The following is a 16,832-nucleotide window of genomic DNA, read 5'->3' on the forward strand; positions in this document are numbered from 1 at the left end:
AAATAGTTGTACACATCTTCAAATTTCTGCACCGAAGTCTCTTTTAATTCTTGGCTCCATCTTGTCATATCAAAAACTTCTATCTTATGCCGTGAATCGAGAATTAAAACTGCAACATAAACCTAATTAGTTTTACGACAATGCTTTAATATTTTGTCTTTCGCAGCCTGAAAACTAAGAATAAGGTGCTCTCAATATTATCTACAACCACCATAGGTAATTTGACGTATATTTCTCCTCCGAGTTTCTTGGAAAGTATTTGAAAGTTGACTAGTAATTTATGCACTTCTCCTAGCAGTATCCATTCTTTGTCCTCTAGAGCATATGGTTTTAAATCAACAACATTTTGACAGACTACACCAAGTTCATGTTGACCTTCAAGAGGTACTTTCAACATATCATTACTGGAATTCCAGCTGATGAAATTTGAACGCAACATTGAGGTCTTATATATAATCTAGAGTGCGTATCCTGTTGTCCTCACCACGCCTAAAATGAAGCCAGAAAGGTCGCCATGTTAGATGTACCAACTTAGCGGGAAATTCGAAATTCTTATACTATATACTTATGCAAGAATTTACATTATTATAAACTAGAAAGACAGAAAATAATAACCAAAACAAAAATTAATTTTTTATTGATAAATAATTATTAATTATATGATATTTTAAAAGAACTTAATAATTTTTAGCCATAACCCTTATAATTAACAAAAACGAAGAAGAAAATATTTAATACAATTCCGATTGATCACGTTACTCTTTGCTTATAAATAATTGTTAGTTTATTTAAAAAAAACTGAACAGTCCTGAATAATCTTAAACTTCAATTGAAGACCTTGGTGCAAGAAGGGAGTAGCTCCATTTATCAAGAGAAGGAGTTGTCCCCTTCTTATACCGAGGTCTTCAATTGTTAATTCGAAGTCAAGTAACCAGAAACATTTTATGGACTGTTGTAAATAATCGTCCAACCTATCAAATTATAAAAAACATATGTGAAACGAAAAGAATTCGAAAACTTTCAACAAAAATCAAATTTTAATAAAAATAACAATATGTTTATGAGAATTGTGAGGTTATAAGCTAAGTTCAGGTCGGTACATCCAACATGTCTGACTTTCTGATTACCCCCACCACCACCACATACCCTCTCTAGATTATATATAAGACTTCAATGGAACACAAGCACTACATCCTCGATTCTACTCTATTCACTTTTTATCTGCCTTCTTTATGTTTCAGGTGAATTGGAGCGAATTGCGAGGTATCTGAAGAAGAATAATATCAACAAAATACAAAACACTCTTCCGATAGCCCAAGACAATCTATCAGTCTATCAACTATCGTGCAGTTGTGAGAAATATTACGTTGGCCAAACTTGACATAACATCGAATGCTGCATCAAGGAACACGAGAAGGATGTCCGACTGAGTAAAATCCAACAATCTGCAGTCGCAGAGCATTGGTACAAAGGAGGACACACTATAGAGTTTGACAAAACCAAAGTGCTAGCAAGAAACGGGCATTACTTCCAAAGATTGACGAAAGAGGCGATAGACATTCATCGAATTCAACAAAACTTTCTCCACCCGGGTTTGACATAAACAACTTAGTTGAGAATTAGACACTAATCAGTTATTAATTATCTTTTCATGTATTTATTACCAAATTTTAACCGATTTCGTCACTTCGGACTCGTAAGAAGGTTGCAAGATGGCATCCCAAATGTCAAACATTTTTTCAAAAGACGCACGGATTAACCCGAAAGTTACTAGGTCTAGTGTTAATTTTAGTGTAATATAGAATGATATTAGGAAATAATACTTTTTTGAAATTATAAACGATTATTTAAGGTTAGTTGTAATAGATTTTAACAGATGGCGCGTTTGTAAATGTTATTCCCTAGTGTTGTTATAAAAAATGATTGATAAAAACATATTTTTATAAATATACGTCTTTTTTATTAAGTTCGTTTCATAATGTTATAAATAATAATTAATGGCAAAAGATGCATGTTTTATTTCCATATTACACTAACTTACCTTGACCTCTTCTGTGAATACACACAGTTGTAGACTTCAAGGTTATTTAGTGCTATAACTCGGAAAAAAACAGACTCTACTATATCAATTTCGTTAAGACACCATTTGCGGTCACCACGAATATAAAAAGATTTCTACCCATTCTAAGAAATATTACTCGACCATCATTGTTAAGGTCAACTTAAATAATGCACTTCATTACAACTTAAATAAAACAAAAAAAAAAAAACCGCCAGAAAATTGTTTTAGCCTTGAATAGAATTTCAGTTTTGTTGCTTTAACGTTGTTTTTTTAGTACCTGTTAATCGATTCGACTTCCTCGGTTGTATTCGAACTGTCCATTTCGCGCGCTTTGGCGATGACGATCACAGTCACAACGACAAGTCAGAAGTTTAGTAGTTGCGAGAGGAGAATTCGGCCGCGGTATCTGCTAATCTTGTTTGTAATTATGTCGCGGACGCGTTTCGAAACGAACTTATGCGTTTAGGAGCGATAACGATGTGGTTCTGTTTGCACAGTCGGAAAACAAACAACTCAAAATACAGTTGAAATGTGCAATGTACGAAAGAATGATATGTATTTAGCGAAATGAATGTCTCAAGGAGGATCGAATGAATTGATCGTAGATTTGAAAACTCCGGGAAGGTTCCGTTTGAAGGTTCCCGCATAACATATTTATTTTTGGAGAAGGTTGTGTTGAAGTATTTCTGGTTCTGTTAGTCTGATATATTCAATAAAATTATCATTTTGATAAAGATCGACTATGAGTTTACTAACAATTTTTATTTTATCAAAACGTTTACGTCATTAAAGTATTAAAACAATAACAGTTGAGTTGTGTAATAGTTTATGTTTAACATCTATATTAATCTTATATAAAATGCTCATTGTGACTCAACGATGAAATTAACTTTAAGAAATAAGCTAGAAGTGCAGTAAAATATCTTGATTTACAAACAATTTAATGAAATCAAATTGATGATTTGAGATTTATTCAAAGATTCTTGAAATCATTGAGGTTATCGTCCTATAAGTTCGCGAATACTTTATTAGTCAACGAACGCATCATATTAAATATAATTTTTAATCGGACAAGATAAAAAAGTGTGACGAAAACAACTCATCTTTATTGAGTTGACCTCTATCTTTATTGCCGGTATAAGATTTTTAATGTATAGGTAGATCAAAAATCTGTTCCGTTATTCGATCACTTTGTATGCAAGGCAACATACAACAAATACGAGAGCCAAACTATGCAGACAAACGGAGTTAGATTTAGAATTTGGTCACATGCTATCGTACAAACGAACGCGACTACTTTAATTATTTCAAATGTCAACTAAACGAAAACAAAACGGTTCGGTAACGGTTTCAACTAAGCTGGGTTTTAAAAACACATTACAACTCGACAAAGTGCACGAGTTCTTTGCGATCATTTTCAAAGTTAATTATTTTCCGAACAATTTCTGCGATTACTTTATATTTTTAGACGGCCTTCGCTCATATCAACATTTTCTTTATCATTGCGAGGATGTCGTAGTATTATTTTAGCTGGACATACTTTGTACCCTGGGTCCTGTTCATTCTTAATTTTTATTTAATCGCAATCGAAACCAAAGTAAATCGTTTCTATTTATGTGGATACAATAAACATTCTAGAATCTTACAGTTTAAATTTGTCATTAGTGCATAATTCTGATAAGTGTAACCTTGTTTACTTGTTCGATATCGTATCTAATCTTAAATGCAATATAGAAACGCGATCAATGTTTGCATTTTCTAACACACTCTAAAAATGTATAAAAAATAAGTACAAATTAATCTTATTTTTTTTTATAATCCTGATTTTATGATTGCATTAATACAATATCGATATGGCTGGGGGTCTTTAGTTAAAAATACTTCTTTCGTTCCGATCCAAAATACATACACAGCTGTGACGTCAGACTTGTGCATCTCTCTTTGGCAATGGGAGTGCAGTTTCGAGCCAATTTTAAAACGGTGTCTATTTGGGGCAATTCTATTTCTTCTTACTGACCTACTGTAATACATTTCTAATAAGCGTACATAAATGTTATTATTACTTATTATTAACAATAAAGTTAACAATCGCAAGAACGTAAACATCAATTATCGACCATAAAATGGATATATTCTTTTTAATTGAATTTAACGATGTCGTAAAAACGCGGTTGTTTTTCAAATTGCCCATTAGTTTCTTTCCATATATTATAAATATGTACTACAAGTAATAAATGTAATATTGAATCTTTTAAGGCAGCGTTTCTCAACGTTTCAGTATTCGGGCCCCAATACCTTTCTTTTGCGTCATTTGTTTAAAAATTTTGGCAGCAGGCAGCATAAAACCTAATAAACTTAGACGCCATTTGGAAACACTTCATAGTGAGTACGTTAACAAGCCTCGAGAATTCTTTGAATTAAAATTAATCATATGAAGAGCAAACATCATTCTTCAAAAAAACTTTGTTTGTGAACGAAAAAGTTTTACTTGCCTCTTACAAAGTATCATATAAAATAGCCAGATATAAAAAGGCTCACACCATTGGTGAAGATCTTATTCTGCCAGTTGCGATGGAGATTGTAGAAACTATGTTTGGAGATAATTATGCCAAACAATTACAATCCATACCTCTTTCAAATGATATTATTGCCCGCCGAATTGGTGATATAGCCGAAGATGTACAGCACCAGCTTCTCGAAAAGTTTTATGACAAATTGTTTTCAAAAATTGGGTGCAGAACATTTGACGTTGCTATTTTATTGTGAGGCCATCGCGTGGGAAATTTCTACAACGTGTTTATGACTTAAAAGAGGAAATTGCCACTTTTCTAGAAGAGGAAAACCGCCTGGAAGCCAAAAAGTTTCGAGATGCTTTATTTGTGATGAAATTGGTCACATATTCGAGGAATTAAATACCCTGAATCTACAACTCCAAGGAGCAAACACTCATATATTGGATAGCTGTGATAAAGTTAGTACTTTCTGTAAAAATTTGGAGCTGTGGAGCAGAAATGTAAAACAAAAAAAACTAGAAATGTTTGCAAATGTGAATGAGTGTGTCAAAACATACAAGGAAGTAATAAGGAATAGAAAGTCATTTAGCCATGTTGGCACAGAATTTTGAAAAGTATTTTCTTGCTGACGACAAATTCGTAGCAAGTTACGAGTGGGTTAGGGATCCATTTCGAACTACTCACGAAGGTCTCTCAACTGCAGAAGAAGAAATCTTCATACACTTTACTGCAAGGGGCGAATTTAGTAATAGAGAGAATTTAGTAATAAAACTGTCTTTGAATTTTGGGCGGGAGTGGATGATGCATTATCTCCACTGAAAACAAGAGCATTTCGTATATTATTGCCATTTTCAACATCCTACCTTTGTGAAGCCGGATTTTCTGCGGTGGCTGCTTTAAAGACAAAATATAGGACTCGACTGAATATAGACCAAAGAACTGAGAGTGGCTATTTGTAATATAAAAAGTTCTTTTGAAAAACTTTGCTGTGTGAGACAGGCCCAAGGGAGTCACTAATAATCAGTGATGGGCGCTGGGTAAATACCCGGCGGGTAGGTATTTAAAAATGGGTATTTAAATGGGTATTTACCCCGGCCTAGGGTAAATACCCAAACAGTACATACAAAAGTGATACAAGTAAAAATATAACAGATTCGGACAAAAATGTAGAGGAACATGATGAAATGGGCGTTGAAAACGAAGAATTGTCAACGATCGAAGACGTATTATAATCAGGTAACCACTGCTCATTCTTCATTCTTGCGACGATGATCCGCCCAGTTCCACTTGAGCTTTGCCACAATGTTGACCGCATCATTTACGCCAGTTCTTCTTCGTAGGTCTTCATTTCGTATGTGGTCCCTCAGGGTTACACCCAGTATCGACCTCTCCATCTTTCTTTGCGTTACGTTGAGCCTCCTGGTAATAGCCACCATTAATGTTAAAGTTTCGGAACCGTATATCATAACCAAAGGAGGAACCACGCATTGATTGATAGCCTTTCTTTTCAAATATACAGGAATATCGCCCATGAAAATGTCTCTAAGTATCCTGTAGGCTGCCTTTGATTATTATCTGTTGATACACGAACCTCATGGCCAAGATATATGGCTGCGATGCGAACCAACTGAGATGAGTACTTTAAGAACAATAGTGGAAAAGACAAGAAAAGATAGAGTTAGGAACAAAATTGTAAGAGAATTTTGTGGATTCGGATATGTCATGAGATTTACTAGGGGAGAAATAAAAAAATTTTATGAATACTTCATAAGAATGGAAGAAACCTGGCTGATTAAGACAAAAGAGACCAAAGATTAGCTAGAAAGAGATCTCGGGAGACCAGGAAGTTGGATTTCCAGCTCTAATGAAACACAATGAATGATGCGTAAACAGGTTACAACCTGAATAAAAGAAGAAGAATAATAAGATCTTAAACGAACTACTTAATTTAAAATTGGAAATCAACAATCTCATGGAACTTGGAATCTTGGATTTGATGGAAGTGCAATATGACTAGAAAAGAATCAAACAACAAGAATTAATGAAGCATAAAAACTGAATTTAGTAATTAATATTAGACTTATACTCAATTCAGGACATTCAAAGTTGTTTTTCAAGCATTAAAGAAATCGTTAAATATTTTCGAAGAGTATTACGTAAACGAGAATGGTCGGTAGTGAAAATATAAACTTTCCTGAAATATATGTACACTTTAAAGCTAATAACACCAGGAATGTGTATAAATTTGTTAGACAGTTAAGATAAAGGCACAAATCGCACACAGCTCTATGCTGAGATGAAACAGGAAAAATAATATGTGATAGTGAAATGAATGACATTTGAAAACATTATTTCCAAAACCTATTAAGCATAGAGAAACTGATTTGGAAACAGACAGCAGTCCGTCACACCATACAGAGGATAGTGTCATGGCACCTATATCAATCAGTGAGGTTCAAAACGCAATCTCTGCGGCAAAATATGGAAATGTATCAGAGATTAATAACATACCATCGAAAGTATTCTAGATGGAATATTCATCATCACCAATATTGATGTTACATCTTGGAACAAGATTTGTCCTAAATTTTGTTGATATTTAGCCCAACTCTTGCACACGCCTCCTGTATACGTTCAGCATCAGTCTCATCTCTCCAAGGATACCGAAATAAGAACCATATCGTCCGCGTAGCGCAAATTACTTAGGTATTGCCATCAATTTTTATACCTTTTTGAGTCCAATCCAGTTATTTAAATGCACTCTCCAGGACTGTGATAAACAATTTGGGTTCAACATTATATCGCCTTGCCTTACCCCACGCTCATTGTAGCATTCTTGTAAATGTTATAAACAGAGCCCGGACAGTTTAGGAAAATTATCCTAAAACGCCTCCCACTCCAGTCTCAATATTCAATCGAAGAGTGCGAAGCTGTCGGATACGTCATACCTTATGTCACAAAATAAATTATAATTTATAATTAATTTATTAATTATAAATTTAATAAAACCAAAAATGAATAATTCAGTGCGTATTTTTATTAATTCATTAATTAATGTTGCACTGCAAGTTCTTTGCTAAGGTACGCTCATCGCTCTTCGAAATTCAATTTTGAAGAGTAACTTAAAAGGTGTCAAAAGTGACAACAACGTACTTACGTCGTTGTCATGGAATTCGTTTCGTGTAGAGGGGCGCACTTTTCCTAAACTGTCCGGGCTCTGGTTATAAATAAGTTTGGTGTATCGATAATGGACTCTGTATTCTTGAAGTACTTGCAAAACTGCCATCAACTCAATTTAAATCAAATTTTATAAATACCTCTAAGTACCCATCTTGGGTAAATACCCCAGGGTATATATCCAGGGAATTTTCCCTTGAAAATAAATACCCGGGTATTTAACAACACTGCTAATAATTATAATCATTACAGCTAGTTTTAATTTAGTACTGATGAGTCTATTATTAGTTTCATTTGGCATTTGACAGTATCTACTGATTCAATCATATTTATAGTAATTAAATACATAGGTAGTAGTACGAGTGTATTAGTTTAAATGTGTACTGTACTTACTTAAATTTTTGGAATGTCAGAATGACTTTAATTTTTTATTAGTAATTATCTTTTTTTTTCATTTTGATGTGTTGGCGCCCCCCATGTAGAATTATGGCGCCCCACAGGTTGCGAAACGCTGTTTTAAGGAAAATCAGATCGATTCTTCTTCAAAGAGAGCACAGAGGCCAAAGAATATATATTCTTGCATTCTTCCAAGTTTTGGCTTAGCTCCACACATAATCCATAATTTCTATGAATTCTGACCATCTCTGGAAATCAATCCAAATCATGCCTTGAGCTTTTCGATGCTTCGTTTTCAATCGTGTCTCCAGCCACACTCTTCCATCATCTTATGCCAAGAATCTCCTGAGTATCTTTCTCCTGGTTGTCTCAGAAACACTTCCTTTGCGACATGTGTCTCTGACGTGCATTGTATATATGCAGCACCCCTCTTTGTATTAGCTTATTTTTTCTGAGTATCTCATAGTTTTCACTTCTTCGAAGTTGTAAGATATTCTCCAACTCTTACTCTGCATCATGAGTTTGGGTTTGTCCTCCAACCTCAAAGTTGCGTTTAGATCGTCTCCGGTTCTTTTCATAACATATTCGAGACTTTATATGCTGTGTTAAGTATAAAGCAAATGATGTTGGTCTGGTATTCGTTGTGGAACTCTTCTGCTTTCCACATCTTCACTATCATTGTATGTAGGGTGATAATAAGTTGTTCTCCCCCATATTTGAATAGCTCCTTTTAGTCTATGCTGGGTGGTTTTTTGTTTTTTAGTTTTTTGAGTGTTCTTAGCAACTTTTTGTTGGAGAATTGTTCTATTAAGTTTTTAAAGATAATAAACATTTTGAAACAACATTAATGTTATTCAAAACACTTTTAAAACTTATTAAGGAAATAAGCACTACGTTCTATTTTTACCCATATTTACTAGTAGTGCATTTCAAATTTAAAACGGATGCAAATCTTACTGAGTAAACGCGCACGGTATTTTCGCATGCGACCTTGAAGAACCGTCCAGACCGATGCGAATAGCAAAATAACATTCATGGACGGGCGTGTAGTGGTCCACCTTTCGACACTGTCCCATCTATAATTAGCGGGCCCCGCGGAGATGAGCAAAACAACGCGCAACCAACGAACGATTCTCTCTAGGCGTTGTTTCGAGAGATAAATGGATGGGTTTTTCAGGGCGTGTTTTCGATTCCTCACTTTATTCTGATTCGCTATTCAAGTAACATTGCACAATCAATTTCAAATAGTTTATTTTAGAATTTAAACAATAAGATTGAATCTAATACTCTTGAAACTATTATCAAATCTCTATATATTACAAGTTTACATATTGTTAAAATTAATACCACGTTTTTGTTCAATCCATAAAAAATATCGTAGAAATAATAAATAATTTCTATATTCCATACTAACTTTGCAAATGTTTCGCTGAAAATAAACAATAGAAATGAACTGAAATGTAAATGTGTCACATTTGCACTTTTATAGCGGAAGTTTCACCAAATTTTATGCAATATACATTCACGAGAACGTATTTGACCATTTTTCGAATGAAAGAAGCCAGGACAATATTGAATGCGTACGAAGAAAAGAACCAATAATATAACAAAGCCAATGCAACGCCCTATTGCGTGTAATAAAGAAATTTTGTAGGAAAACAAATAAAAAAGAAATGAAAACTTGAAATTGACGCGTTAAAAATTTGATTTTCTCCTACAAAAATAACGAACAAACTATCGATTTGTCCTTGTTCTTTAAAGATAACGTGGAAGAGCACACAAGGACGATACATCGACGATTCCCTTTGGAGAGTTGTGTAACCAAGGATACGCTTGCCCTTAAAGGACACACAATTTTCTAGATTCTTGATAAAAAGGTGCACTCTAAACACTGTTCACTTTACAGCAAGAGTATTCAGAAAAATCATTTGTGGATGTTATTAGATCTAAAGATAATCACGATGACGAAAAATAGGGGAGATTTTATTTTTGCCATTTATATACAAATATTATTGCTTGCCAAACAAAGAAAAACGAAACGATTATATCGGTGCAATCTAATCAGTCGCTGTATTTTTTAATTCAGCCTGATCATTAACGTTATCAAAACAGTCTAACCGGTAAACAATAAGCGAAAATAATGAGTTTAAGAGATAATGATGTGTGGAGGTTTATTTAAGAAATGCAGTTTTAACCAGAATGCACGTTACGTAACATAAAAAATTATTTATAATTAATAAAAAAGTTACATCATATGACTAATTAGTATAAATATAAGGAAAATCTTTTCTAATTGATTTTTACTTCTTGTTATATTTTTTTTATTATTATTATCAATCGTTGTAAAACCGTTGATAAGACTTTATAATCAAACTTATTACCAGGATTTGTGTTGAAAATATAACAACTTTTATAATGAGGAGTAATTGTAAGATTTAGTGAAGATTATTAATTTTTAGTAGCCTCAATAACTCGTTTAATTATAAAGGTGAACATTAAATTGACACTAACTGGTTGGAAAGGTGCAACCAGGTGCATGTTCCACTAAAGATAACATTAATAGAGGTTATAGAAAAGGTTTGCGAATAAAAAATAAGCCAATTTTACCCAAAAGATGTCTGATTAATGCAGTTTTCTCCTATCTGGGAACTTATAAGATTCAAAAGGCAAAAACATCAAAAATTGATGTTTTCGATATTAATATTGGTTCTGACACAATAACTAAAAGCGTTGGAAAGAAGTTTTATTCATCAAATATATTCTTAATCAGCCTAAAAATACTTAGTAACAACGATATTAACACATCGCTTATAATTTATAAATTATAAAGCTGAAAATTCCTAAATAATTAAAAATAGTGGTGTTTTCATCAAAATTGATTATAAATCGAAAACTAAAAATGATAGAAGAAAGGTTTATGAATAAAAAATAATCTAAATTAACCCAAAAGACGTTTAGTAAATGCAGTTTTCTCCTATAAGGTATTATTGGAAACTTATAAGACTTAGAAGGCGAAAACCTCCAAAATTGATGTTTTTGATATTAATATTGGTTCTGACACAATAACTAAAAGAGTTGGAAAGAAGCTTTATTCGTCAAATATATTCTTAATCAGCCTAAAAATACTTACTAACAACAATATTAACACATCGCTTATAATTTCCAAGTTATAAAGCTGAAAATTTCTAAATACTTAAAAATAGTGGTGTTTTCATCAAAATTGATTATAAATCGAAAAGTAAAAATGATAGAAGAAAAGTTTATGAATAAAAAATAATCTAAATTAACCCAAAAGACGTTTAGTAAATGCAATTTTCTTCTATAAGGTATTATCGGAAACTTATAAGAGTTAGAAGGCGAAAACCTCCAAAATTGATGTTTTTGATATTAATATTGATTCTGACACAACAACTAAAAGCGTTGGAAAGAAATTTTATTCGTCAAATATATTCTTAATCAGTCTAAAAATACTTAGTAACAACGATATTAACACATCGCTTATAATTTTCAACTTATAAAGCTGAAAATTCCTAAATACTTAAAAATAGTGGTGTTTTCATCAAAATTGATTATAAATCGAAAAGTAAAAATGATAGAAGAAAAGTTTAGGAATAAAAAATAATCTAAATTAACCCAAAAGACGTTTAGTAAATGCAGTTTTCTCCTATAAGGTATTATTGGAAACTTATAAGACTTAGAAGGCGAAAACCTCCAAAATTGATGTTTTTGATATTAATATTGGTTCTGACACAATAACTAAAAGAGTTGGAAAGAAGCTTTATTCGTCAAATATATTCTTAATCAGCCTAAAAATACTTAGTAACAACGATATTAACATATTGCTTATAATTTCCAACTTATAAAGCTGAAAATTCCTAAATACTTAAAAATAGTGGTATTTTCATCAAAATTGATTATAAATCGAAAAGTAAAAATGATAGAAAAAAGGTTTATGAATGAAAAGTAATCTAAATTAAACCAAAAGACGTTTAGTGAATGCAAGTTTCTTCTATAAGGTATTATTGGAAACTCATAAGACTTAGAAGGCGAAAACCTCCAAAATTGATGTTTTCGATATTAATATTGACTCTGACACAATAACTAAAAGCGTTGGAAAGAAGTTTTATTTGTCAAATATATTCTTAATCAGTCTAAAAATACTTAGTAACAACGATATTAACACATCGCTTATAATTTCCAACTTATAAAGCTGAAAATTCCTAAATACTTAAAAATGGTGGTGTTTTCATCAAAATTGATTATAAATCGAAAAGTAAAAATGATAGAAGAAAAGTTTATGAATAAAAAATAATCTAAATTAACCCAAAAGACGTTTAGTAAATGCAATTTTCTTCTATAAGGTATTATTGGAGACTTATAAGACTTAGAAGGCGAAAACCCCCAAAATTGATGTTTTCGATATTATTATTGATTCTGACACAATAACTAAAAGCGTTGGAAAGAAGTTTTATTTGTCAAATATATTCTTAATCAGGCCAAAAATACTTAGTAATAACGATATTAACACATCGCTTATAATTTCCAACTTATAAAGCTGAAAATTCCTAAATACTTAAAAATAGTGGTGTTTTCATCAAAATTGATTATAAATCGAAAAGTAAAAATGATAGAAAAAAGGTTTATGAATGAAAAGTAATCTAAATTAAACCAAAAGACGTTTAGTAAATGTAATTTTCTTCTATAAGGTATTATTAGAAACTTATAAGACTTAGAAGGCGAAAACCTCCAAAATTGATGTTTTCGATATTAATATTGACTCTGACACAATAACTAAAAGCGTTGGAAAGAAGTTTTATTCGTCAAAAATATTCTTAATCAGTCTAAAAATACTTAGTAACAACGATATTAACACATCGCTTATAATTTTCAACTTATAAAGCTGAAAATTCCTAAATACTTAAAAATAGTGGTGTTTTCATCAAAATTGATTATAAATCGAAAAATAAAAATGATAGAAAAAAGGTTTATGAATGAAAAATAATCTAAATTAACCCAAAAGACGTTTAGTAAATGCAGTTTTCTCCTATAAGGTATTATTGGAAACTTATAAGACTTAGAAGGCGAAAACCTCCAAAATTGATGTTTTCGATATTAATATTGACTCTGACACAATAACTAAAAGAGTTGGAAAGAAACTTTATTCGTCAAATATATTCTTAATCAGCCTAAAAATACTTAGTAACAATAATATTAACACATCGTTTATAATTTTCAACTTATAAAGCTGAAAATTCCTAAATACTTAAAAATAGTGGTGTTTTCATCAAAATTGATTATAAATCGAAAAGTAAAAATGATAGAAGAAAGGTTTATGAATAAAAAATAATCTAAATTAACCCACAAGACGTTTAGTAAATGCAATTTTCTTCTATAAGGTATTATTGGAAACTTATAAGACTTAGAAAGCGAAAACTTCCAAAATTGATGTTTTCGATATTAATATTGATTCTGACGCAATAACTAAAAGCGTTGGAAAGAAGTTTTATTCGTCAAATATATTCTTAATCAGCCCAAAAACACTTAGTAATAACGATATTAACACATCGTTTATAATTTCTAACTTATAAAGCTGAAAATTCCTAAATACTTAAAAATGGTGGTGTTTTCATCAAAATTGATTATAAATCGAAAAGTAAAAATGATAGAAGAAAGGTTTATGAATAAAAAATAATCTAAATTAACCGAAAAGACGTTTAGTGAATGCAATTTTCTTCTATAAGGTATTATTGGAAACTTATAAGACTTAGAAGGCGAAAACTTCCAAAATTGATGTTTTCGATATTAATATTGATTCTGACACAGAAACTAAAAGCGTTGGAAAGAAGTTTTATTCGTCAAATATATTCTTAATCAGCCCAAAAACACTTAGTAATAACGATATTAACACATCGCTTATAGTTTCTAACTTATAAAGCTGAAAACTCCTAAATACTTAAAAATAGTAGTGTTTCATCAAAATTTATTATAAATCGAAAAGTAAAAATGATAGAAAAAAGGTTTATGAATGAAAAGTAATCTAAATTAACCCAAAAGACGTTTAGTAAATGCAATTTTCTTCTATAAGGTATTATTGGAAACTTATAAGACTTAGAAGGCGAAAATCTCCAAAATTGATGTTTTCGATATTAATATTGATTCTGACGCAATAACTAAAAGCGTTGGAAAGAAGTTTTATTCGTCAAATATATTCTTAATCAGCCCAAAAACACTTAGTAATAAAGATATTAACACATCGTTTATAATTTCTAACTTATAAAGCTGAAAATTCCTAAATACTTAAAAATGGTGGTGTTTTCATCAAAATTGATTATAAATCGAAAAGTAAAAATGATAGAAGAAAGGTTTATGAATAAAAAATAATCTAAATTAACCGAAAAGACGTTTAGTGAATGCAATTTTCTTCTATAAGGTATTATTGGAAACTTATAAGACTTAGAAGGCGAAAACATCCAAAATTGATGTTTTCGATATTAATATTGACTCTGACACAATAACTAAAAGAGTTGGAAAGAAACTTTATTCGTCAAATATATTCTTAATCAGCCTAAAAATACTTAGTAACAACAATATTAACACATCGTTTATAATTTTCAACTTATAAAGCTGAAAATTCCTAAATACTTAAAAATAGTGGTGTTTTCATCAAAATTGATTATAAATCGAAAAGTAAAAATGATAGAAGAAAGGTTTATGAATAAAAAACAATCTAAATTAAACCAAAAGACGTTTAGTATATGCAATTTTCTTCTATAAGGTATTATTGGAAACTTATAAGATTCAAAAGGCGAAAACCTCTAAAATTGATGTTTTCGATATTAATATTGGTTCTGACACAATAACTAAAAGCGTTGGAAAGAAGTTTTATTCGTCAAATATATTCTTAATCAGTCTAAAAATACTTAGTGACAACGATATTAACACATCGCTTATAATTTCCAACTTATAAAGCTGAAAATTCCTAAATACTTAAAAATAATGGTGTTTTCATCAAAATTGATTATAAATCGAAAAGTAAAAATGATAGAAGAAAGGTTTATGAATAAAAAACAATCTAAATTAAACCAAAAGAAGTTTAGTATATGCAATTTTCTTCTATAAGGTATTATTGGAAACTTATAAGATTCAAAAGGCGAAAACCTCTAAAATTGATGTTTTCGATATTAATATTGACTCTGACACAATAACTAAAAGCGTTGGAAAGAAGTTTTATTCATGAACTTCCAAATGGAAAATAGAAAGCTTTTCAAGAAGCAAATAACGCAAGCTGTTGCCAATTATCTTTTCAACTGTACCTTCTACATTTTTTTTTTGTTATTACAGACTATTATTTTAAAATTGTATTTTAGTATATAGGTAAAATATTATACGTACAGAACCCTTATTCTGAAAGGGATTTATTTAGAACACCGGATTAAACACACATACACCTGCAAGGGGCTCAAAAGGATCGATTCGGTTTAGTGAAAGTAATACTAAATCCACCACCAACCGCTTTCACGCCCCTCAAAAACCATCGTACCCGCAGTTTCATCCGACATAATTACCGACCTACGTCAACCCATTTAAGCGGCGGCGAGGCCTAGGTTCGGCGGCGCTCAACAGGTTGGTCCCCACCATCACCGTCGCCGCCGCCACCGGCAAACCAGGAACCGTAACGAAATCGTCGCCGGATTTTTAGGTCAATTCGGAGCGAAAATAAAACTAACCTCGGCGGAGCTTCCATCAAGTGATGGTAGGACGTGGTGCTCGTAGCCGCATATTGCCCCCGAAGGTGCTGTTGGTGTTGGGGGTGAACCATGTTGGGTACCATCGGCGATTGAAGCTGGTTAGCCGCCGCCGATGGATACCAATTATAAGCACCGCCGTTGGCATTGTAACCTTGTCCGTACATCGTCGCCAAGAGAGACATAAAAAAACAATCCTATGGGTTTTAAGTACGCTAGTTGTTGTTTTAAAAAGTTAACACCAACACAACACACGCACCACCAGATAGTAAAAGATCACCACTATAAGAAAGAACTAGAAGTTAATAGATGAAAACAATTCGTTGTTGAAACTTTTTGATCTCAAAAATTAAAAAACATCTTTCTGTTGATTCGCATCTAATACATTGCCGTTAGTAGCGCGTAGTCGCGTCATGATACGTAGTTGCAATAGATATACGTAAAAAGATAAACAAAGTATACGAACACGACGTTTCCTGCGATGTCTCGCGAGCAACTGAACGCGACGTTGGTACGCGGCCGCTTGTTGTTCGTTCGTTCGGATTGATTGCGACGCTCGCGAGTGTACTCACCTTGGTAACAGAGGGCCCTCGGGGGAGACACACGCCTCTGGGGCCGAGTCCTCCTCGGTCTCGCAATCGCCGTTCTCCATGCACATCCTCCTCCTGCCGTCTTTGCCGCCACCGCCGACACCTGCACAAGGCATACAACAAACATGAAAGAAGTTAAGAGTAGTCAAGTGATTAAGGGGAAACACGACGAAATATGTTGACGAGGTCACGTCTATTATTCGCAAAATGATTATTTCCTACACGATTTGGTTATGATTAAAACTATGAGTTTTTTTTCTTTAAGGGTGTGTCTACACATTGCGCGACTTTCGCAGGACACAATTTTGCTGCGCAACCATAATAATGAGTGGACACACCACAACAAAAT

The 16,832-nt window shown here is 32.3% G+C and overlaps 1 protein-coding gene across 5 annotated transcripts in view; it reads right to left on the minus strand.

Moving 5' to 3' along the window:
- The window catches only part of LOC111418801 (neuronal PAS domain-containing protein 2-like), a 57,391-nt gene that overhangs the window by 15,190 nt on the left and 25,369 nt on the right, over positions 1–16,832 (minus strand). For 2 of the 5 annotated variants that reach the window (XM_023051473.2, XM_023051472.2), the window contains exon 2: positions 16,466–16,586. In XM_023051473.2, coding sequence (XP_022907241.1) covers positions 16,466–16,551 — 86 coding nt within the window. In that variant the 5' untranslated portion in view covers positions 16,552–16,586. Of the gene's footprint in view, positions 1–2,339; positions 2,435–15,875; positions 16,395–16,465; positions 16,587–16,832 lie in introns of those variants that run through there. The other 3 variants (XM_023051471.2, XM_023051470.2, XM_071193906.1) reach the window with 2 other exon arrangements.

This window comes from Onthophagus taurus, chromosome 2 (assembly GCF_036711975.1).
Source record: "Onthophagus taurus isolate NC chromosome 2, IU_Otau_3.0, whole genome shotgun sequence".
Taxonomy (NCBI): domain Eukaryota; kingdom Metazoa; phylum Arthropoda; class Insecta; order Coleoptera; family Scarabaeidae; genus Onthophagus; species Onthophagus taurus.